The sequence below is a fragment of the Neocloeon triangulifer genome, unplaced genomic scaffold (assembly GCF_031216515.1).
Source record: "Neocloeon triangulifer isolate White Clay Creek 2 clone unplaced genomic scaffold, ASM3121651v1 ptg000003l, whole genome shotgun sequence".
Taxonomy (NCBI): Eukaryota; Metazoa; Arthropoda; class Insecta; order Ephemeroptera; family Baetidae; genus Neocloeon; species Neocloeon triangulifer.
Genome location: NW_026775546.1, coordinates 4305513 through 4327605, shown reverse-complemented (window position 1 = coordinate 4327605; position 22093 = coordinate 4305513). Strand labels below are relative to the sequence as shown.

At 35.8% G+C, this 22093-nt stretch overlaps 5 protein-coding genes and 1 long non-coding RNA gene across 7 annotated transcripts; 4 read left to right on the top strand and 2 right to left on the bottom strand.

The window, feature by feature from the left end:
* The first annotated feature begins 2349 nt into the window (after positions 1 to 2349).
* Positions 2350 to 2891, top strand: LOC132193086 (uncharacterized). Its single transcript, XR_009441401.1, has 3 exons — positions 2350 to 2440; positions 2496 to 2676; positions 2724 to 2891. It is a non-coding gene; the product is annotated as an uncharacterized LOC132193086 (long non-coding RNA).
* LOC132205683 (dynein axonemal heavy chain 6-like) lies at positions 2892 to 4014 on the top strand. Its single transcript, XM_059634929.1, has 6 exons — positions 2892 to 2903; positions 2952 to 3179; positions 3241 to 3326; positions 3379 to 3583; positions 3633 to 3822; positions 3879 to 4014. The coding sequence occupies exons 1-6, from the start codon at positions 2892 to 2894 to the stop codon at positions 3944 to 3946; spliced, it is 789 nt and encodes a 262-aa protein (XP_059490912.1). The 3' UTR covers positions 3947 to 4014.
* A 401-nt stretch (positions 4015 to 4415) lies between these two features.
* LOC132193080 (acyl-coenzyme A diphosphatase FITM2) lies at positions 4416 to 6562 on the top strand. The gene is made up of 6 exons (XM_059613457.1): positions 4416 to 4569; positions 4622 to 4889; positions 4945 to 5240; positions 5293 to 5468; positions 5523 to 5809; positions 5861 to 6562. The coding sequence occupies exons 2-6, from the start codon at positions 4627 to 4629 to the stop codon at positions 6003 to 6005; spliced, it is 1167 nt and encodes a 388-aa protein (XP_059469440.1). The 5' UTR covers positions 4416 to 4569; positions 4622 to 4626; the 3' UTR covers positions 6006 to 6562.
* Positions 6359 to 8128, bottom strand: LOC132193081 (DNA polymerase beta-like). Its single transcript, XM_059613458.1, has 6 exons — positions 7944 to 8128; positions 7553 to 7752; positions 7325 to 7494; positions 6978 to 7269; positions 6710 to 6923; positions 6359 to 6656 (listed from the first exon to the last, which is right to left on the bottom strand). Exons 1-6 carry the CDS (start codon positions 8098 to 8100, stop codon positions 6562 to 6564), a joined length of 1128 nt encoding a protein of 375 aa, XP_059469441.1. The 5' UTR covers positions 8101 to 8128; the 3' UTR covers positions 6359 to 6561.
* A 9983-nt stretch (positions 8129 to 18111) lies between these two features.
* On the top strand, positions 18112 to 19648 carry LOC132205852 (uncharacterized). The gene is made up of 2 exons (XM_059635180.1): positions 18112 to 18386; positions 19223 to 19648. Exons 1-2 carry the CDS (start codon positions 18200 to 18202, stop codon positions 19342 to 19344), a joined length of 309 nt encoding a protein of 102 aa, XP_059491163.1. The 5' UTR covers positions 18112 to 18199; the 3' UTR covers positions 19345 to 19648.
* LOC132205851 (xyloside xylosyltransferase 1-like) lies at positions 19063 to 21575 on the bottom strand. 2 transcript variants are annotated; one of them, XM_059635179.1, is made up of 4 exons: positions 21427 to 21575; positions 20900 to 21369; positions 20509 to 20832; positions 19063 to 20223 (listed from the first exon to the last, which is right to left on the bottom strand). In XM_059635179.1, exons 2-4 carry the CDS (start codon positions 21314 to 21316, stop codon positions 19867 to 19869), a joined length of 1098 nt encoding a protein of 365 aa, XP_059491162.1. In that variant the 5' UTR covers positions 21317 to 21369; positions 21427 to 21575; the 3' UTR covers positions 19063 to 19866. The 2 variants fall into 2 exon arrangements, with proteins under 2 accessions (XP_059491162.1, XP_059491161.1); XM_059635178.1 differs by having other exon boundaries at positions 19065 to 20223; positions 21431 to 21575.
* Positions 21576 to 22093: the final 518 nt, after the last annotated feature.

The window sequence follows — 22093 nt, the reverse complement described above, 5'->3', positions numbered from 1 at the left end:
TACGAGTCCAATTTTGCAAAAGCAGAAGGCATTGAATTCGATCTTGCTAATGTGCAAATGGTAATATTTAAAAAAATTTTAATTTAATTAAAAAGTTTTTAATTTAAAATGTAGGTGGTAAAAAATTCTTACAAGAAATGCTTTGAACTGCACAATCAGAAACTACACCTCACAACGTGCATGTTTGTGGACTTTTTGCGTTTGTTCGAATCCATTTACGAAGCTAAACTGAACGATTTTAAGGCAAAAAGAGACAAGTGCAGTCAAAGTATTAAGGTTTGCATCTAACATAAAACTCGAATGTTTTTAACTTAAAATAAAATTTAAAACCAGAAACTGGAGGAGACATTCCAAATGGCGAAGGAAGTGAAACAGGATTTGGACGGAATGGTTCCGAGATTGCAGGAAAAGAGGAAATTGAGCGAGAGTGTGGCAAAAGCTCTGTCAAAGGAGCGCTCCAACGTGGAGAAAACCAAGCTGACGGTTCAATCAGAAGACACAGCCCTTAAAGTAAAATAACCATATTTAAAAAAGTTTTGATTTTGTCATTCGGTGAAAAATCAGGATAAAACAGAGGACGCGAGGGTCATTGAGAGCGAAATTCAACGAGATCTGGACGAGTGCATCCCTGCGATTGAGGCTTCGTGCAAGGCAATGGAAATGATCGACAGGAATGAATTGAAAGACGTGAAAACGACAAATAAACCTTCGTCAATATTGAGGCTGGCCATGGAACCGGTTTGCATCCTGCTCGGTTGCAAGTATTTTTTAAAAATTATTTTTCTTTCCAATTTAAAAAAAAAAAAAAATTGAGGTCTGATTGGGGATCAGCAAAAGCATTGGCGGGAGACGCGAATTTCCTAAAAAGAGCGACGGAATTGGACAAAGACAACGTACCTGAGGCGACGGCGAAAAAGTTGAAGGAGTTCGTCGACAATCCGAATTTCTTGCCCGAAATTATGGAATCACACTCACGATTCTGCCGCACAATGTGCATGTGGGTTCGCTCCATTTACAATTACGTCAAGGTTTTCAGGAGTCTCCTGCCAAAAAAGAGAAGGTATTTTTGTACATATGTTAATTTAAATTTTTTTAAATTATTTTACTAAAATAATGAGCTATAACAATTTATAGTCATGCGGGCAATATTAATTATTTTACATTTCCTTTCCAAATTTTATAACTCCAATATCATATCAAGATTTTATTCAAGCTCATGCTAAAGAAAAAAAAAACCATTTTTTATTAATTTTTAATTAGTTGAAATTAAAAGGTTAGAGTCGCTTGAGAGCGAAATTCGACTTGCTCTGTCGAGACTGAAAGGACAGCAGCAAAAATTAGCAGACATGGATGCCAAAGTGGCCGCGCTCGAAGTCACCCTGGACCAGTATATGGCCGAGGCCGACGCTCTATCCGACGCCGTCCAAGGGGCGCAGACTCAACTCAAAAGGGCTGCAGAAATTTCAGCAGCCTTAGCAGATTTTGATGTCTGGGAAGTCAAGCTGAGAGTATGGATGAGATACATTTTGAACACAAAATAAACTGTAAATTTTTTCATAGATGTTCAACACAAAAATTGATAATTTAATGGGAGACGCTTTACTGTGTGCCGCTTCGATAACATACATGGGCCCGTTGACTGTGAAATTAAGAAAAGAACTTTTAAGTGACTGGAAAAAATGCTGCCAGGATTCTTCAGTTCAGATGTCAGATGACTTCAGGTACATTATTAAAAAAAAAAAAAAAAAAAGGAAAATTGAGATAAAAATTTTTAAATGAAAAAAATAACAGTGTAATTGTCTATTTTTTTCCATGAAAAACTGGAATATAATTATTCAATAATTATATCAATTTTTAATTTTAAATTTTTTCTCAGCAATTTATTAATATTTTGATATTAATTATATGAGCTTTAATATCATTAATATTATTCAACAGTTTGAAAGAAGCAATGAAAACGTCGTCAGAAATCCACAATTGGCACAAAAATAAATTACTCAAATGTGAAAATTTCACCGTTCGTGCAATCATTCATGAAAAATCCAGAAAGATGTCTTTGATCATTGACCCTCAAGGAAAAGTGAGTTTGCTTTTATCGACCTTACAATTAGCAGACTTTTTTATGTTTTCCTCAGGCTTGTCTTTGGTTGAAGCAAATTCACAGCGCTCAAGGCGTGATTGTCGCTTCAATGCTCTCGGCCAATTATTTGCAAGAGATGGTCCGAGCTTTAGACCAAAAGTGTCCTTTTATGCTGGAGGATTTGGGAGAAACGATGCCAGCAAATTTGCTATCAATCATCGACAAATGGCGTGAGCAAGACCTGACAGTGTTGTTGACCACTCGAGTTTCAAAACCCAACTTCGGCGTTGACGTTTTCGCCCGATTCAACGTAGTTGATTTTACCGTTTCGGAAGAAGGACTGGAAAATCTTTTTCTAGAGTATGGATCAGTTTAATTATTTTGAAAATAAAACTATTTTTATATCCTTTCTCAGTGAAATAATCCACACTAAATTTCCTGACATTGAAAGCCAGTTTGCCACGCACAGCTCGCGTTTGAGAGCGACAGAAAGGGATTTTAAAGAAATTGCTGCAGAAATGCAGGAAAGATTGTGCCAGTTTAAAGGGGATCTACTTGACGATGCAACGGTTATCAATGCGTTGTGCAAAAGCAAGGTGATTTTTTTATTCATAATAAATTATAATTTTAATGTTTCTTTCAGAGATCAATAGATGCTCTGACGGTGGCTCGAGAGAGACACTTAAAATCGTGGAAAACGTTTGCAGATAGAAAAAATCAGTTTGCTTGTGTCGCCAAAAACGCGTCTTACATATTTTGCGTTTTGCTTCAAATGCAAAATGTTAAAGAAATCTATCAATTCTCACTTCAAATGTTCAAGACGGTGAGTTTAGGCTACTTTTTTTATTCAAATTATTATTTTTTTTTGCAGATTTTAGTAGAGCTGTTGAAGAAAAAGTTTAGCCTGGAAAATGACGAATCACTGGCAAAGTCAATAGAGAATTTCAACAAACTCGTAGTCAAAGAATTGATAAGCAATCACGAGCACAGTTTTGAATTACAAGATTTGCAGTTGTTTTCTAAATTACTCGATCAAAAATTGAAACTTGTGGACTCGAAAGAAAATACTCAAGAAAAATCGGAAGAAGAATTAAACCAGGCAATATTTTAAATGATTTTATAAAACAATATAAAAATTATAACCTAATTACATTATTCAGTGCACGTCTTCAAATGAGCAAAAAATAAAAATAGCCGGTTTGCAGTTTGATTCCATTACGTTTGATCCAGTCAGCTTGAAAAATAAGTATTAAATTATCTTTTGTATTTTTGTGAATTTAAAATTTATATCTTTTTAGAATAATGAGTATGAAAAAGCTGACACCGATGTTAATTATCACAGGTCAAGATATTTCCACAGAATTGCGAATGTTGGCCGAAGAACTTCGACCGAAGCAGGCTGAACAAGGGATTGTTATTGTAGCCCTCGGTGTGATTCAACTTGAAAAAGCCGAATTTTGGCTTCATAAAGCTGCTTCAAAAGGACTGTGGATTTACTTTCAAGTAACATAATAATTTTTAAATTAAAAATCATACTAATTTTCAAAAAAAGAATTGCCACTTGCAACTGGAATGGCTGGAGAAACTGGAAAAAAGTTTTGCATTGTATAAGTCTGACTCAAATTTGGTCCACGAAAATTTCAGACTGTTTTTCAGCACAACTTCAGACGTGCAAAAAGTTCCACCAAACTTGATGCAAATCTCTATGAAATTTTGCACGGAAAAATTCACAAGTGATTTTGGTAATATTTAATTTATTACTTTAATAACATAAAAATTTCAACGATTTTTTTTACAGCCAGGATCCAGCATGGCATTCTGGAAATTTTTGAAAACTACGATGGAATGCAGCGGATCCAGAAATGATTAATTTAATTAAATTAATGCAAAAAAATATGTATAAATATAAATTGTATACATTTTTCCAAATTCACACGTTATTTTCTGTTAAATTGTAAGTGTCTGCACGAACGTACAAAATTACTGATCCAGCAAAATTGTTTATGTTGTAAATAAAATCCCAGTTTTTTTGTTACTGATCTTGGCATAGAAACTACGGTAAAATATCCGCACCAAAATATGCAATCAAAAAAGAAAATTTACCTGTAGCAGCGTAAGGTAAAAATGGAGAAATCAACAGTATATGCTGTGATGAGAAGCATGTCACACTCAACCAACACTGTCAGTCTCATTGTCAGTGTCAAAACAAAAACAGCAAAAACACGACAACACACCTTTCATCTTCTTGAAAACAAATAAAATGAAAAGAAAAGAAGAGAGCATGGGATTAGTAACAAGTTTCAACGCAAGGTGGCTACAATTTTCTTGAGGTAAACAGCGCGGACGCTAACGCCAACAAAGAATAACGAGCAATTATGGAACTATTTCAATGTCTGCGATTATTTGCGACAATCTCGTGAATTCCCCCCGTGTCGTGGAGTTTTGTGTTTTTTGTTTCTTTTTCCAAGTCATGCCGTCGTCCTGAATCGGTGAGATTCCAATGTTTCAATTCGAACGCTGTCGCGAACAAACTTTTCGCAGAAAAAATGGCAAGCAAACGAAAATCCTCGGGCACCAATATGAATTTTCGGCCCCAAATGAGTGAGGCGACTCGAGAGACGGCTGCAGGACGGCGGCCCCTGCCAGACAGATCCTCCGTGTCCTCGGTTCTTGTGGTGCTGGTGCTTCACATTTGTAGGAAGATCCTGTTCGTCGACCCCAAGTGGAGGGTTTCCTTTTACGCGGGCGTCCTCTTCATCGTCTCCTTCATTGCAGACGTCCTGCCCATCCCAAAGACCTTCCTCAGCAGGTTAAATTAAAAATTAAATTCACATTCAAATTTAATAAAAATAATCAAATTACAGATCCGACCATATTTTGAATTTGTACTTTGTGAAACTGGGCTGGGGCTGGACACTCGCCCTGAGCGTGCCCTTCATCCTGCTGACGTCCTTCACCATCTGCTGCGGCCGCAGACAGAGAGTGGTAAAGCAACTTTTCCGAATGGTGATCGCCACGGTTTGCTGGTACTGCTGGACAAACTTCTTCACCTACATAGAAACCAACTACGGAAAATGCTACGTCAACAAGCCAGAGGCATTTAGCACCAAAGAAAAGTGTCTCGAAGGTGGATTTTTCTGGCATGGTCTCGACATATCAGGTAGATTTATAATTATTTTTAACTTTAAATATTGAAGGATTACTTTTTGCAGGCCATGCATTCATCTTGGTGTACTCGGCGCTGGTGTTGGTTGAGGAGGCCCGGGCCATAGTTGGATGGGACTCTATAGAGGACCTCATCAGAAATGAGGAATTCGTCCGCAACGAAAACGACAACGACCCAAATATAGCTCGGCCTTTGCAGGCACTCACAGACTCCGAGCTTGCGGTAATATTTTAAATGCAAAAAATTTTCGTATGGATTAATGAATAAAAATTTTAGATCTTAAAAACGTCATACTCAAAGTTCTCTCCGGCGGTTAAAGGCCTCTTTGTGGCCATCGCCCTCCTCACTTGCATCTGGGATCTGATGTTGTTCGGAACTGCTCTCTACCACCACGTCATGGCCGAGAAATTTATGGGTGGCAGCGTGGCTGTGCTCACTTGGTTTGTGACTTACAAATTTCTGTACTCGGGCTCCATGCGTCCTGGCGATTGTGGCCTCTTCAACTACAAGGACGTCAAGACGGCCAAAGAAGCGCCAGTTACAAAGAGAGCCTCTATGAATAGGTAAAATTCTGCCGCAGTTTAATTAATTTGAAATTAATTTTCTTCATTTAGGACTACCAGACCGCCAGGGCAAGGACCCACGTTTATGGGCATGCCCATAACAAAGCCTCCGGAAGACGCGGCCAAAACCAAGGAGGAGCAAGAACAAATTAACTCAAAGTGGCTTCCTCGAAAGCAAGACTTTTTTGACAGCTAATAATTGAACGAAAATCTCATCATCAAAGATTTCTTGGCTGAAATGTGCTCATTATTTGAGAAAATATTTTGTTGTTAGCAAAAAAGGCATTACTCGTCATGACAAGCTTTAAATTGATTAAAAGTCTGTGCCTTTGTAAAAGATAAAGATTTTGTGTCAAATCTTTTAAGTATGCCAAAAATCATAAATCACCAGTCAATGACTTTTCTTCTTACTTAGTTTTAAATGTTATGGAGAGTTACTTATTTATGTTTGTTTTGTTTCCCATGAACTGTAATTCACATCATTTTATTTGTGAAATCCATTTCCCCTTGAGGTTGCTCTGTTATTTAATAAAACATCCTTAATATTTAGCAGGTCATTTATTATGAAAATTATTCCTTAACGCACCTTAATGTAATTCAATCTTGTTACTTATCTACTAAATTTGTTGTGTATTAAATCATTAAATGTCCTGGCAATCAAAAAAATTGAGATCCACAAATGAATAATACTGACTCAGTCTCAAAATTACTTCATGGAATTTAAAAAAAAATGCCAGTCTTCTTTCTCGACATTAGTCATCTCGATCCTCAGGAGCCTTGTACGGGAAGTCCAAATACTCAAATATGTCCTTCTCTGAGTTTACGATGACCGGAGCACCAGGAGTGCCTGAGCAAACAAAAATTTATTTCAAGTCTGTAAATAATATTTCCCATTACTACCGGTGGTTCCAACAGGTCTGAGACTGTACTCGTTCAGGGTGTATCCCTTCGAGTGAGCATGGTGACGGATGTTCTGGTTGAACAGGTTGCTGCCTGTGAAGTGGAGCATGTGGCAGTAGTACTGGTCGCTGGGACACACACGGATGTCCACGCGTCGGAAAGTACCCTTTTCTCCGTGCTTGTGACCTTTGACCTTGTGCACGTTGAAAACGCCCTGAAATTGGAAGTTTTTTTTTTTAATATTCTCATTGATTTTTGTGAAACTCACCATGAATTTGACGTCGCCCAGAGAAATCTGGTCAGTGATCAGGTGGATTTTCTCCAGCTCCTTTATGAAGTTGTGCAGAATTTCCGAGCCCTCCTTTTTGTTGCAGGTCGAAATGTAGCTTGGCTTGGTGATCAGGATGTCGGCATCCCCGCTCTCAGGTTTTCCGCGCCTGTAGCTTCCGCAAAAGGTCACCTTCAGCTCAGGGTCGAACTTAGCAACTTGGTCCAAGACCACCTTCTCGACCTCGGAAATTTCCTCTCTGGGCACAGGCTTCTCAAAATCCTCAAAGTACCTACAAATTAAACATAACAATTTTTCATCTGGATATTTTAGCTTCATATTTTTACTTGAGCCCAATCAGTTGATGATGAGTGAGATTGAGTTCGTCCTGGCGTTCTCGCAGCTGCTCGATTGAAGTCACACCATGCTCATTGACCAGGTCATGAGCTTTTGCAGAACCAATTCCGTGCACTCTGGACAGATGAATTATGGCCTCGCTGGGGGTGTCCTTGCGGATCTGATTAAAAAAAAAATAATAAATTTAGTTCTATTTTTTTTCTAAAATTTTCTATTACAGTTTCCAGCTTTTGCATGGTGCCGGAGGAAAGGTACTCGTCAATCTTCTTGCTGATCTTATCGCCGATTCCTTTGAGTTCTTTTGCCTCGGAGCCTGAGGAGATTTTCCTGTCCAGGTGCGCCAGGGTGGAGGCCGCCTGTTTGTAAGCATGACTCTTGAAGGTGTTCTTGTTCACGGCCAACTCATACTCGGCCAGTTCTGTAAAAAATTAAAATAAATCTAATGTTTTCAAGTTATCAACAATATTAAAAATAATAAGTCCGAAATACGCAAAATTATATTCTATAATGTGATCATGAATCATGGGATGTTTTATGAAAGTCACGTACGCCACCTAATTGTAAGCAAATCGCCCTTTGGCCCCCCACAATTTTGAACAATCTTGTCACCTTTGAGCATGTCGCATAGCTCCTTGTTGTGATTCTTCGCTGGAGAACAACTCATCTTCAATTGATTCGCAGAGGAAATTCTTAAGATCAACGATTCGTTGGGCCGAAAACCAGGGCCGAAAATTGAGCTCACTAAAAGCCGGCGAAATGCAAACATCAACAACAACACTAACACAAAGGGATGAATGTGACGTCACAACAGGGGTGGGAGACGCTGCGTGTTTGGCGGGAAGGCTCTGCACTACACGCCGATTATGTTGTGCTTTTTTAGTGTTGGATGTTGGTGTGTTATGATTTTGAAACATTTTTTAGGAATATACATAATTTTAAAAATTTTTTAAAAAGATTTTATAATTTTCTAAATACATCAATCTTTTAAATTCGAATATTAAATTTATATTTTAAATTTTTTTCTTTATTATTGCAACAAAAATATTTTAGATCCAAGAAAATTGTCATCAATGTACAGCAAAAGAAAAAAATTGTCACGCTTTAATAGGATTTTCTTATTTGCCAGGGTATCAGGGGCGCATAAGAAAACGCTGGAGGATTCTGCCTCGCTCCTCTTCCTTTATACCTGGACCTGAATGCATGGCCTTGGGGAGGCAAAAGCGAAGAAAAGGCAAGATATTTTCCACGCATTCCAACATGAAGATGCTATTGTTGTATTTATTTTTCTTCCCTCGGCGCGGTGGCTGCTGCGTTGTGCGATTTGAAAGCGCGCAGCCAATTTCTCATAGCGGAGAAAATACTCCCACGAGCTGCCAGGCGCTCAGAATATTGTAGGGTGTTTCAGGGTATACTAAAAAATTCCACCTTGAACCACTATAAAATGTAAAAAAATACTATGTACAAACGTAACAAAACTTTAAAATTAAAAAAAAAATAATAATAATAAATATTTATTTTGAGGTATTTAAAATTTTCTTTACATTCATTAATTTTACCAATTTGGTTATTAACGGGATTTTTCTAAGTGATTCAGAAACTATGTAGAAAAAAATAACAAATTTTTACTTGTATTCATTTTAAAATTTAAAAATTTTTACTTAAAAAAAATCATTTTTTCTGTAGCTTATAGATAAAGTTTCAATTTTAAAATTCATTTCTTTTTAAATTATTTATATTTAATATTAAATTAATTTTTTAATTATTATCCAAACGCTCCCAATATAATCTTGTGAAATTCTCTGACATAAAATTATAACTCATTTTGTTGCGCTCGACCCAACAGTTGGATCGAATGGAACCAAACACCGCGTGCTTTTCCTTTCCTGCTCTCTCTGTGGCGCGCCTGCTGGACCACATTCGTCTACCACAATAATGAATAATAATAATGTCAATACACGGAGGCACACACACGAAATAACAACAAACGCAATTTCAATGGCAAATGAACACACAGCGAGAGCAGCCGTGCTTTGACCTGCACAAAAGAAAACACGGGATGCAATTGAAAGGGTTGATTTGCTTGTGAAATGTAATCTCGTCAGTTGCATCTCCATTTCGCGATAGATAAACAGGGCCCGGCAGAAAAAAATAAGCTGTTGAAAAATAACATGTCATCCGGAAGACTGGCTGGCACCTTTGCACTGATGTAGTTTGCTTATCTCATTTGCAGTTGTTTGCTTTTCATTTGATTTTGATTATGTCATTCGGCGCAGGCACAGCAAATAAAATATCAGATTACATCAGACCCCTGGCTTGTATGGTTCTTTTGTTTGGTGGAAAAACAAGCTGCAGCGCCGAGGTTTGATTTGGTCAGAAGCCGTATTGGTTTACGGACAACTTTGGAAATTATAAAAAAAGTTAATTTGTGTGCCAAATAATTTTGTTATAACGCTGAATCAACTTTTTCAGCAAGATTAATTGATAAATTTTAATTCCATATTTTAGATGGGCTAAAATTATTGCACGCAAGGTTTTGAACAAGGATGCGGATCAGTATAGCATGAGAAATAAGTTTCATAATTGACAAATCATTATTATGTGTTGAAGGTATCATAAAAAAGTCTTTCAAGAACATCTTTGGGGAAAAAACTGCTTAAAAAATATTATAAATTTTACCTTCTCCTTCATTTCTAATTTAAATTTTAAATATTAGGGATATTTAATCGAAAAATTATTATATGGAAAGGATGTAAAAATAAAAACATATTGTTGAAAAATATAAAAAATAATCAATGTGCCTCTCATTTCTGTAATTTTCATTTAAAATTTTTAATTTTTGGATTGATTTTTGTTAATCGAATCATAAGCTATTTATTAAAGTCCAGAGGAACAAAACGGAGCGCGATTGGATTTCAACCCGCCAGACGTGTTTGTTCAGCCTCTCTCTCGTTTTGTTGTTTGTTGTTTTGCTTATCCTATTATATTTTGGACGAATGCGATGCAATGCACTGTCAGGGCGCAAAAGACTCACCGGCAATAATAATAAAGTTGCCCCCTCGTCGCCCCGAATACGCACAAAGGGGCGGCTTACAAGGTGCTCCAGAAACGAGATTTCACCCTCTTGTATTTATATTCCAAAATGCAATTATTTAAATGTCAAACCGACGAGTTTTGCTTTGACGCCCTGTCAAAAAAGCAGCAGCGCGGGGACGATCGAGCCATCCCTCTGTGTTGTGTGTGTTTTGTTCGCGATACTCAATTATTTTAGCTTTTTTACCATTTGAAATGAGTCGCTCTTGAAAATAGTGTGCGTTTTATGACGGGTGTTACATTACGACTGTTTTTTGTTCTTGCGCACGCGGGGTCGGTTTTGTCAAGAGCAAAATACTTGTTGGATTATCATCGGTCTTGCCACCGGAGATTTCAACGCGTGCATTTGCATTTATGAATAGTAAGTATTATGCAAATGGATTACGTTGCTCGTATTGCACTGTTTATTATACTTGTATTTAAATGTTTTCTACTAATATTGGATCTTATTATAAAATTTATAACCAAATTATAAAATTAATTCATAAAGTACACATTTAAAAAATTTCAATGACTCAAAATTAATAAATAATCAAATTCCTATAGCGTTTTCGTTGCGAATTTTTAAAGCCTGTTAAGGAATATTGTAGAGAAACAGGGTAAAATTTATTATTAAAAGATTTATTTAATTAAGGGCGGGGAATGGAAACTTTTATAAAATCTAAATCGTGTAATTTAGATCCTATAGAATGATCCGTTACAAATTAAAACGGTTTATTTAGGCAACATTAATAAATTTTCAGTTATAATTTTAAGCCAAGTTACAATTTAGGGGTTGTCTCAGCTATGAAATTTATATTTCCAAGAATATGATTAAAAATGTTATAGAAATCTCTCTGTTATAGAAATTTGCATATTTCACACGATTTCACCATAGAAAACAACTCTTGTAAATTACAGGGCGTGAAAGGACACGAATTGGCATCATCAATTTTAAGCCCTTCTATATTTTCTGTCGTTTCTTTTGTGTCTCAGTTGGAAGCATAAAACAACGCTCCGGCCCAAAGCGAACATTTCCACTTGAACACCTTTCCGACAAAGCAAAAACTTTGACCCCGCTGCGCGTCTCCTTTTCAAATAATCAGAACACGGAAAAAAAGAGGGGCCAGCTCGTCGCAATTAAATTCAACAGCCCTCTGGAAAAAGTATTTCGAATTTGAAGCGAGAGTGCTTTTTGAAAAGAGCGAGATGAGTGGTCAAAATTGCCGGTCGAACAAAGCGAAGCAGCGCGGCCAGTCGGAATTCTCGAGAGTCACGCTGGGCATGCATAATTTTTCATCTGCAGCACAACAACCCCTTATATACTTTTATTATATTGGGGGGCAGCGATAGGAAATTGCGCGCGTTTTTCATTTTTTATAACAACCGGCACTGGTCCTTGATGAGCGTGTCAAATCACGACTGGCCTTTTAATTCGCCTCTTAATTGAACTGAACTCTGCTCGATTGAATTAAGAAGTGGCGGAACCAGGGAGGAAAATTTGTAACTTTTGTTTAAATTAATAATTTAAAATTTAATTAGGTAGAATTTTTTTATACATTTTTTTTAGAAATTTTTGTATATTATAAATTTTTAATTTAAAAAACATTTGACAAAACAAAATAAAAATTAGTGATTCAAAATAAAAATTAATAATTTTTATTAGAAGGAAAACAAAAAACAAATTAAAATATTAAAACGAACGCAAATAAATATGAAATTATTTATTATTCAAAAATTTTATTAGTAAAAGTTTAAAAAAATTAAAATTTCATATTCAAATTGATAAATTGAATAAATTTTTAATTTGTAAATAATATTATTTAATTCTTTGTAATTATTACAATTTGAAAATTACATTTTCTTTGATTTAAACTGGTTAGAACCTTTTTTAAAAAGGAGCATCATTCATTAGTTAATGGAGCTGTTTGCAAAGAATAGAAATAACTGCGTCTGCCCCTGACTCTGCGTCTGGCTTTTTGCTTTTGTCACGCTGGCCTGCTGCCGCCGGGTTGCGAGATAGGAAAATCCAGTTCTGTTTATTATTGAGTTGTTGCTCGCGAGCACCTTGCCGGCTTTTTGTGCAGCGCACATGCTGCATTTTTCATTTTCGCTCGAGCGCACACGCCACAATCAAAGTGCAACCGGAGCCAGTTAATATTGTATCGCACAATGAAAAGTCAAAAAAGGCTGACCAGGTCGAGGGCTTTTTAACGAGGAAATCGTCAAAAATCGCGCTCTTCAAATCAAATCAATCAACTTCTATCGCAAAGGGCCAAAGTTGAAAAGAGCATTGATAGGCGTTATTTATTAAGGATTATATTTTTGTGAAAAGGGCTGACTGGGGCTGACATGATGTAAGGTTTGATTTTTATACAGCGTTGAGGACATTGAGGAGTTTAAATTGATTTTCAACATGATTTATAATAGTTGGCTGAATTAGACCCCTTTAAAGTCCCCATTGGTCTGCGAGTTAAAAGTGCATACTTGATAATATTTTTCGTATTTTTCGATATGTCAACGGACCATAAATAACGCTGAAGTGAAAATTTGATTCAAGCTTTCTGCGCCTGTAGATTTATTTTTTATTTCCAGCATGTTAAACTTTTCCATCAGTTTGGATGTGCATTCAGTTTTTTAAGTGAAGTTTTCAATAAACCATAAAATGTAGTTTGTAGATAAAGACAATATTTAAAATTATTTTTTAAATCTAATTTTACTTGTTAATAAAAAATCTGAATTAAAATTTTACTAACTGCTGGTTCTTTATATATAGTTCACGACGAATTTATTGCGCCTTTACCTTTTAGCCACAATAATTCGGTACAAAATTAATTTTATTTTGAGGGTTGCAATTTCAATATTATTTCATAAAAAAATTATTTAGTGAAAATTTAATGTATTAACAGCTTTTCCATACATCAGCTTTTATTTAATATTTAAAAACAAAAATCCGTTGCAAATTTCAAAATATTCACAAGTTTTGTTATTATTAGTTATTCGCAGTTTATAGAAAAAAGGGGGAAGGCAAATTAAATCAGAAGGGTGGCTGCGGCTAATTTGAATTAAAAATCACTACACCGTGACTTTTGCGGCCAAAAATTTTACATAATATGCATAAATTAGCTGGTTCCATTTATTTTGATTGTTGGCCGAAGGAAACGGAAATCAGTTTTGAATTTAAATTAAGGAAACTTCAACGACCAAAGCTGGCGGAGCGTGCTGGAAAAACCGTCACGTTTTTAAACGAGAAATGAGAAAGGTGCAACGTCGAACTAACGAGATTTTGGCAAAGCAGGGGTAGTTTAATTTGTCATCCCCTGTCAAGAGGGTTTTTATCCGAAAAGCGCGTTTTTCGCCTCCAAATTGTGCAACTCATTGCTTCCGCAAATCAATCAATGCGCATCAATATTATTTAGGCAATGTTTTGGCGCGGGGCGGTTTCACTCGCGGTCGCGGAGTAAAAAATTCCCTCTTTTTTGGGAAGAAAAAAAGCTCGACGGAAATCAATCACGCGGCAAAACTCTTTTGTCGCCACGCGAGACAAAGAGGCGAGCTGCATTTTAAAAATGCATTTCGCGTTTTTTGTGCATAACGAGCGGCGCAAGTGAATGAACGTCGTCGTTTGAGTGACGTCGCTTCACAAAATTTAACACGCGTGTCATCCCAGGCCGCGGCAGCCGAAAATGAGAAAGAGAAGAGAGAACGCGCAGCTGCACCGTCTGCTTTTCAGCTGCAAGAGAGAGTGCAATACGCCTCTCATTTATTAATAAACGTCATCTGCGCCTTGACACAATAAAAGTTCCTTATGTTTTAAAAAGGTCAAGAAATATCGAGTCAAATAAAATTTATAATAAAATCAAGATTATAAACAAAGTGTTATACAAAAGTTAATATAAAAACTTTTATATAAATTTTTTGGGATTTGTAAAAACATTTACTTTATTTATTAATAATATATTTAATAAAAAGGACACATTTAATTGTAATTAGAAGAGCAATTTTTATTTAAAATATTTAATTTTTATTATTATTTTTTTTTTAATAAAAATATTACTTTTATAACACTATTTTTAAAATACTTTTACCAGATATCCTAGAAATAAAAATAATAATATTCTAAAATAATTATATTAATAATAGGGCTGAACAGAATGATTCCTACATATTTTCATTCAAGCATTGAAGCTGCTCTGATGGCATCGTTAAGAATTCAATTTAAACATTATGATAATTATTATTTTAATTTACTAACAAATTTTTTATTTCTATTCAGCCGACTCGGGAACATGGGATGAGCAAATATTTTCATCGTCAGTCAATATTTGCAGAGCAAACAAACAACTTGTAAATTACCCAAGCCCCACCTTGCCGATATCAACCCCTCTTCATCAGCTTTTCACAGCTTTGATTCAGTTGCCATTCTTTCAGAGCAGCTGGCCGTGAATCGAGTGTGTGTTTGACCGAATCGGAGGTCGAAACATGTCATCAACGGTTTTGCAGCGGAGCTATACAGGAGCGGAAGGGTTGCTCTTTTCAATGCCTTTAATATTCCATTGCCAATTTTATCGCGAAAACGACGATTCGCCACGCTTTATATTCATGAGAGTCGTGTTTCCACACAGAACAGGACACGGATCTCAAAATCTCTTGACATTTATTACGACCGTCGGCGATGCAAATAAACCGAAAATTACACTACTTAGTAAAACCGGATTTAAATGATATACCTTTGAATCAAAGGAAAAGGTTTAAAATAATTGTAGGTATAATTTAAAATATTTAATATGAAATAAAAAAATTCAAAATTTTATGTTCAATTGTTTGCAAAAAAATGTTTTAAGAGCACAAAGAAAGTTCAATGAAAATAAATTTTTAGATTTCGTGTTGGATAAAAATTTTTAATTTTTTTTACATTGCAGCCGCAAGTTTACAGTTTCCAATTTTGTGTTATATTTTTTAAGACTTTTGAAATTTTTCTTGTCAAGATGTGAAAAATTGGCACTGAAAAATTGCCCCTGTAAACTTTTTACCATCGAGCGAACGCAAAAGTACAAAAACGGGTTAATTGCAAAGCACGTTCAGGAAAAAATGAAGATTGATGCGACAGTTTTCGCGCTCATAGAGCCGCATTTTTCATCTCATCACGTCAACACAGAGACGCGTCAGGTACTACAAAAGTTGATTCATTATGCAACTTCTCTATCGCCGACCTGTTTCTGCAGCGCCGCGTTTGTATATTATTTTTTACCCATACCGGCAGAGAATAAATTTATTCCAGCTGCTGCGCCGGCACAAAAGGGGCGCGCGTTTCGTAATTAGATTTGTAGAAAAAACTGTTGTGAAAAGCGTGTGGCATCTCGGCTTTTCAGTTTTGCTCTCGCAGCGCCAGTCCATCATGTAATGCCTGTCAATCAACTGCGCCAGCCAAATTTTAAAATTAAAAAGTGAAAAAAAAGCGTCAACTGCTATTTTGTGTGCGCGATACGGGCGGTCTTTTGGGGGTTATAGACATAGACTGAGGCCAAAAGGCTGCACGCGGGAGATATGTGCGATTTTGTCGGTGGAAGTTTTTAAATAAACTTCAGTTGAAGATAAAAATATTTCCTTTAAAGTGTATAGATAAATTCTGGATTCAATGGAAAAATAAGGATAATTTGGTTAAATCCAGCTTAAATCTGATGAAAATTAATTTAAACTTTTTTCTGGCACATTTCCAGATTTTCTTTTTAACAAAATTTTGAATTGTCTGATGGACATGACATAAACATGAGAGTTGTTAATTGGTTTAAATTTTCTTCCAGGTAAAAAACAAAAATGTTATTAAGAAAAACGATGAAACAAAAACTCTAGCAGATTTTATTTATAAATTATTTTCGCATCAGTAATTTAGCTAAAAATTACAATAGGTAGTCGCTGGGGCACTAATCTCTCTTTAATCGATAATAAATGTTTATTAAAAATTTAGGACGCTTTTTTACTATTCAAATTATTAAATATTGTAATGCGAAATATTGTTAAAAATATTAACCTTTATTTGCTTTATTCCACAGTAAATAATATTCAAAACTCAAGTTACTAAAAATAAATACTTTTTTGTAATAAAAATATAAATTTTTTCAGTCCAAGGATTTGAAAAATTTAATTATAATATAAGCTCTGTGATTTCCCTTTTTTGCTTATATTCAATTTGCAGCAGCTGAATATTTGACGCTGCACCCAAGAGTCAAATTATAGTTGTGGTCCTGCATTATAATTAATCACACAGACAGAAACCGCAGCCCTCATAACCCACCCGCCTCTGCTTTCCGTCTCGCTTTGTCCGGCTGCTTATTCGTTCTTCGGAACACATGTTTTGTGCAACTTAATCGGTAATTATCATCACGCAGAGGCCCAATCGTCGCTTATTACTACCCATCGAGCCGACTCGACGTGCGGTCTCGATTTCATAAAATGCTCCCTACCAGAGATTATTATTATTTTATTATAAATAATAAAAAGCGCGTGTGCGGCGTTCTTATTCAATCGGAAAAGGTAAATAACAGAGCAGCACCCATTCGTGATTTTGGCTTTTGCGCATTCAAACGAATATATAAGGCAGCAGCGGGAATGTTTTATTTGTTTGACAAAGCACAAAGCAGCTGCCAATTTGAAAGTCGAAATTGACTGTTGTTGGATAGATTGAAGTTTAAAGAGAACAAAATATAGCTAAGTGATAAGGGTGAATTTCAAATAATTTTATTCAAGAACTTAATGATTAAAATTAATGGAATTGATCAATTATCTTTGTGGAGTCAATTTGTAAATGACATGAAAATTTAAGAAAATTGGAAAAACAAGATACCATTTTTTTCAAAGGAGAAAAAATTAAATGTAAATTTCAAAAATATTTTTAATTTAGTTTTACTTCAACGTTAATTATTTAATTAAATCGAATTTGATATTTATTCCAAAAAGTTAAACCTTTAAAATTCAAGGTCCACTAAAAAGTACTAAAAAATCTTGTCGGTGAAAGCCAAATTAAAATCCAAACACTACAATATTCTAATAAATATTTCTTAGTTTTAGTTACAGATATGCATTTAAGAATGAATTTTTCCAATTGATATTGTTATGTAGCTTTTTTAACTAGTAAACAAAAATTTGAGCAAAATTTTAATTTTATTATAATTGAAGATTCAAGTCAATTTTGTATTTGAAAAAAATTTACTTCCAAAAGTGCAGTTTTTTTTTTTTTAATTTGAGAAAATAGAGGCAGTCATATGGAAAATTAGAAAATATGAAACAACCATGTGTGTAACGATTCCAATCCATAAAAGTGCAGAGACTTTCACGCACGTGCTAATCGCGACAAACTGCATCTCTGTCGTTAATTCGCAGCTGTCTCATTTTATCGTCTGCCTCTTTATACAAAATCGAGAGCGCTTGAAAAAAATTATTCACGCAGGCACTCGAAATAGGAATAACTCCTCACACCTCCGATTTGATTCCGGCCCATTAATTCCTAGAATTATATTCGTAACACATGCAAGTATATTTTTTTATGAAAATGAGGCCGAGGGTTGTCGACGACATTTCAACCCCGGCGGGCGTTTTGTTTTGGCGACTCGGGGAAAAATATGAAAAATCACTTTCGCCCGACCGGTTGTGCGGAATCGAGATTTTTTCGGCGGTCGTTATTGATGGGCCGTCCGAGGGGCGGGACACGGCGAGGGGCGTGCGGCGGAAGGGGGGTTTAAAAAGCGGCCGCGCGCTGCTCAACCCTTCACTAGTGTTGAAAGCGGAAGAGACGAAACATGTTGGTGTGTGCGGAAAAGTCAAAGGCCGTGCGGAAAATCTGCTTCGGGCAGAAGTGCGACAAGCAAGTCGAGCCGTGGATTGTGCACTCGCTGGTCAACCATTTCGGAATCCACCCCGCAGAATTTTCCGAGCTTCAGCAAGTTGCTACCCAGTTCATCGACACATTCTACTCGCAACAAAGAGGTAAATTTTAATACTAATTTTATGGTTTAATTATTAATTATAATTTAAAAATTTTATATTCTCAAATTGTTAGTTATCGTTAAGTTGAAAATTTAAATGCAAAATTAGCATACATGGGTGCGCTCAACAATTTTGCGCTCGCGCTCGCGCTCGCGATCACTGGCAACAGTGCGCTCGCGCTCTGCGCTCGCGCTCAAGATTTTGAAAATGTTGCGCTCGCGCTCTGCGCTCGCGCTCAAATTTTTAAAAAGTCTTGCGCTCACGCGTTGCGCTCAAAAATATTTTTATCCGAAGAAAAATGCGACTTTTAAGACAATTTTTTAATATAACAAAAAATACATCGGCAATTGGAAATGATAAAGTTGAAGTTAAATCACCAAAATTGGGATCAGTTTTGAAGTTTTTGGTATAAAAACACTGTTTTTCATTACAATTTTTGATCAAATTCGGGAATTTTTACTTTTGGTTTGAGCGCAAAATGAGCGCAATTGAGCGCTGCGCTCAGCGACCAATGCGCTCGCGCTCTGCGCTCGCGCTCACGATTTTGAAAATCGTGCGATCGCGCTCTGCGCTCGCGCTCATGAGCGCAGAGCGCGAGCGCAGATCGCAGAGCGCAAATTGCGCTCTGCCCATGTATGAAAATTAGTTTGTAGTGTATTATTATTTATTTGAACAGTTTTATAATCTCACCTAAAAATTTATATTTTGACTATTATTTTGGACATCATATAAAATATCATAAAAATTTAAATATTGAAGCAATTTAAATAAAAAAAATGTTACAAATAACGCCAACTTGAATGATAAATTTAAATTTGTGTGTGTATTTGTTTCAGAAACGCTGGCTAAAATTAATATTGTAGAAGAAAATCAGGATGGGCTGTGTTCCAGAGATCTCAGTTGGTCGTCTTTGAATTTCGTCAACAAATTAAGAAGAAGTCAGACAGGGAAATGTTAATTAATTTAATCTGCAAAAAAGTCACTATTTAGTATGGTTATTTTTTGTCAGTCATCAGCTAAGTAAACCAAATTTGTATGAAATAATTTAACAAAACTAGTCTAGTGGATATAATTGTGGAACAAAACGTTTGTGTTGTTAATTTGTAATTTTAATCTTGTAACAAAATAATTAAGAACTGATATTTTGTCTTAATTTATATCATTAGTTGGCACCATGATCTCCAGGTATACAAGTCATTTTTGCACTTTTCGCTGCACATTTTGTAAATAAATAGTCACTCGTTGGATATATAATAAAATTGACGATCACTAAAATTGCACATTTTTAATTACACTCTCTTCACCTCGACTAGATTTAAAACTTAATTATGCAGAAGTTAAAAATATTAAACTTTGTAAATGAGATTCTCCGAACAGTTAATCTCAAATAATTGACAGCAGTCAATAAAGTCTGTAGAAAATGCAATATAATATATCACAACACATTTAACACTGTGTTTCTTGCAAGAAAATGAAAAATTCATTTCTGTGGAATGCTTGAATTGCAGTTTGCGTGATAAATTTTCACTTTTCCCTCGCAAGCAAAGTACCGGTCGAAAACGTCGGCATAACCGTGCTCGCGCCACCACTGACACATTTGTCTGTTCCACGCACAGGGCAATTTGAAAATCAGCTCTGGACTCTTGATCCCCATCAATGTGAAAAAGTCTTGGTCGCCCAAATGGCCTTTGAATTCGAACTCAACGGACAACTCGTTGACACTGTCGGTCGACACGAGAGTTTCATAAAACGCAGAGAGGCGCATTTTCTCCAAGTCGAGTAAAACGACCCCGCTGTTGAAGCCGGAGTAACCATCTTCAATATCAGGTTCTCCAATCTATTGAATTTTTTAAAATAAATTTAACATCACTTTGCAAATTAAAAAAAAATGTGAATATAAAAAATAAATTATGTCCCCATAAATTGGAATCTTTTGCCAAGATTTCTTTTGAATTTAATGATAAGAAAAATTAGAGATTAAGAATAATTATGGGGTTGCACTTCTTGTTTCTTTTTCTTATATGCAATCATTACTTTTTAAATCAAATTAATTATAAAAATACGAAGTAAAAAGTATTGATTAAAATTAAAATTTTAACTACAGAAATAATTGTGCACTAACCTTTTGTGGATTTTCCTTCAACTTGTTCAGGTATTTGTAAAGGACGTGTTTGTAGACAGGTGAGAGTTCAGGGGCCAGTCCGAACATCTGATCGTCGTTGAAAAGCTCAAAAAATTGGAAAAGCAAGACCACATCAGCCCGAAACTGGATGTCGATGTCCAGCAGCAAAACTTGGTTGAGTGAAGAAATTTGATGAAGGCCGAGAGAGAGAAAAAACAAATCGTCACTGTAGTAACTACCGGAGGCGCTGCTGAAGTGAGGCTTCATTGCCATAACAACGTCCCGAGCCTTTTCAAAAGATTCTTTTGCATTGTAGTAAAGAAGCTGAAACATTTTACCAACATTTACCAATTAGTTTTTTGTACATACAAAATTAATATTTTTCTTATACCTTGATAGGAACTTTTGATTGGAAAAAATCAGTCGAATTTGAGTAACTAGTCAGGTATTTTTTTGAGTCTTGGTCGCAAATGATGTGCAGGTTTATCGGTTTTGATGCAAACTCAGTCAGAGAAGTGAAGAAGCGGTGGAAATTGGGTCCTAAATTGCTTCGAGTCTTCATATTGGTCATGATAATGAAAATTTCCAAGGCTTGTGGAAGGCCTGGATGATGTTCTTCCGTGGTCGTCGGCGTCAAAGTTGTGTTCGGAATGTCCGGAAAGTCGTCGTCTTTGACCAAGTTTGCAAAGTCTTGTCCATCTGCTGCTATTTCGACGTGAGACTCCTCCTCGGAGTGGCGCCAGAATAACACATAGCCCAGGATCAAAAGAAGCGTCGAAAATACCAGGAGAAAGCGTTTTCTTCGCATTTTGGTTTGTGTTTGGGGGCCAAACTTTACTAAAAGATTGTATCGTTTGCCATCTGTTTAAAAATTCACCATTAAAATTTTAGTAAATAAGCAATTTTATTTGTCAATACTTGCCTTTTTCTTCAAGAGGATTACGTAGGTAAATATAGAAAAGTATTAATAATCGGATATTTCTCCTCACAAACAGGTTTTAATTCAAAAAAGCCCAAAAAGCGCAATGACAAAAGAGAAACCTGCTTGTTTATTTTGTTGTTTTGTCTTCGAAGAACAAAAACATGGACCAGTCGTAGCAACTAAACTCACTATTTGCTTGAAATGCCGGCTTTCACATTATTAGCATTATTGTAACAATTATCACAAATGTAGAAATTTTGTATTATTCTGTCATTTTAGTAAATCAAAAAAATAAAAATCAGTTTAAAATGTAGTAAAATCATAAAAATAAACATTGCATCTAAATTTGTAATGTTGGTATTGGTTTTACACTCGATCTGACACGATCTTTTGCGTCCTTGCGCGGGAGGGGAAAAGCTCTCTATTGCTTTGAAGTTCACGAAAATTAATTAAAAAGGTAAAATTGCGAACTGTTAGGTTTTTGGTCTCCATTTAAATTTCAGCACTGACTGAGCAGAGATTTTTTAGGTGAATTCAGCTGCAAGTTCTGCTTACAAATTAGGGGTTGGGAAACTTGAGATTTCTCACATATATCATGGCTTTGTGCTTTGTGTCACAAACGGTTTGTGTACAAATAGTACGGTCCGGCAGTTAATTTTACGT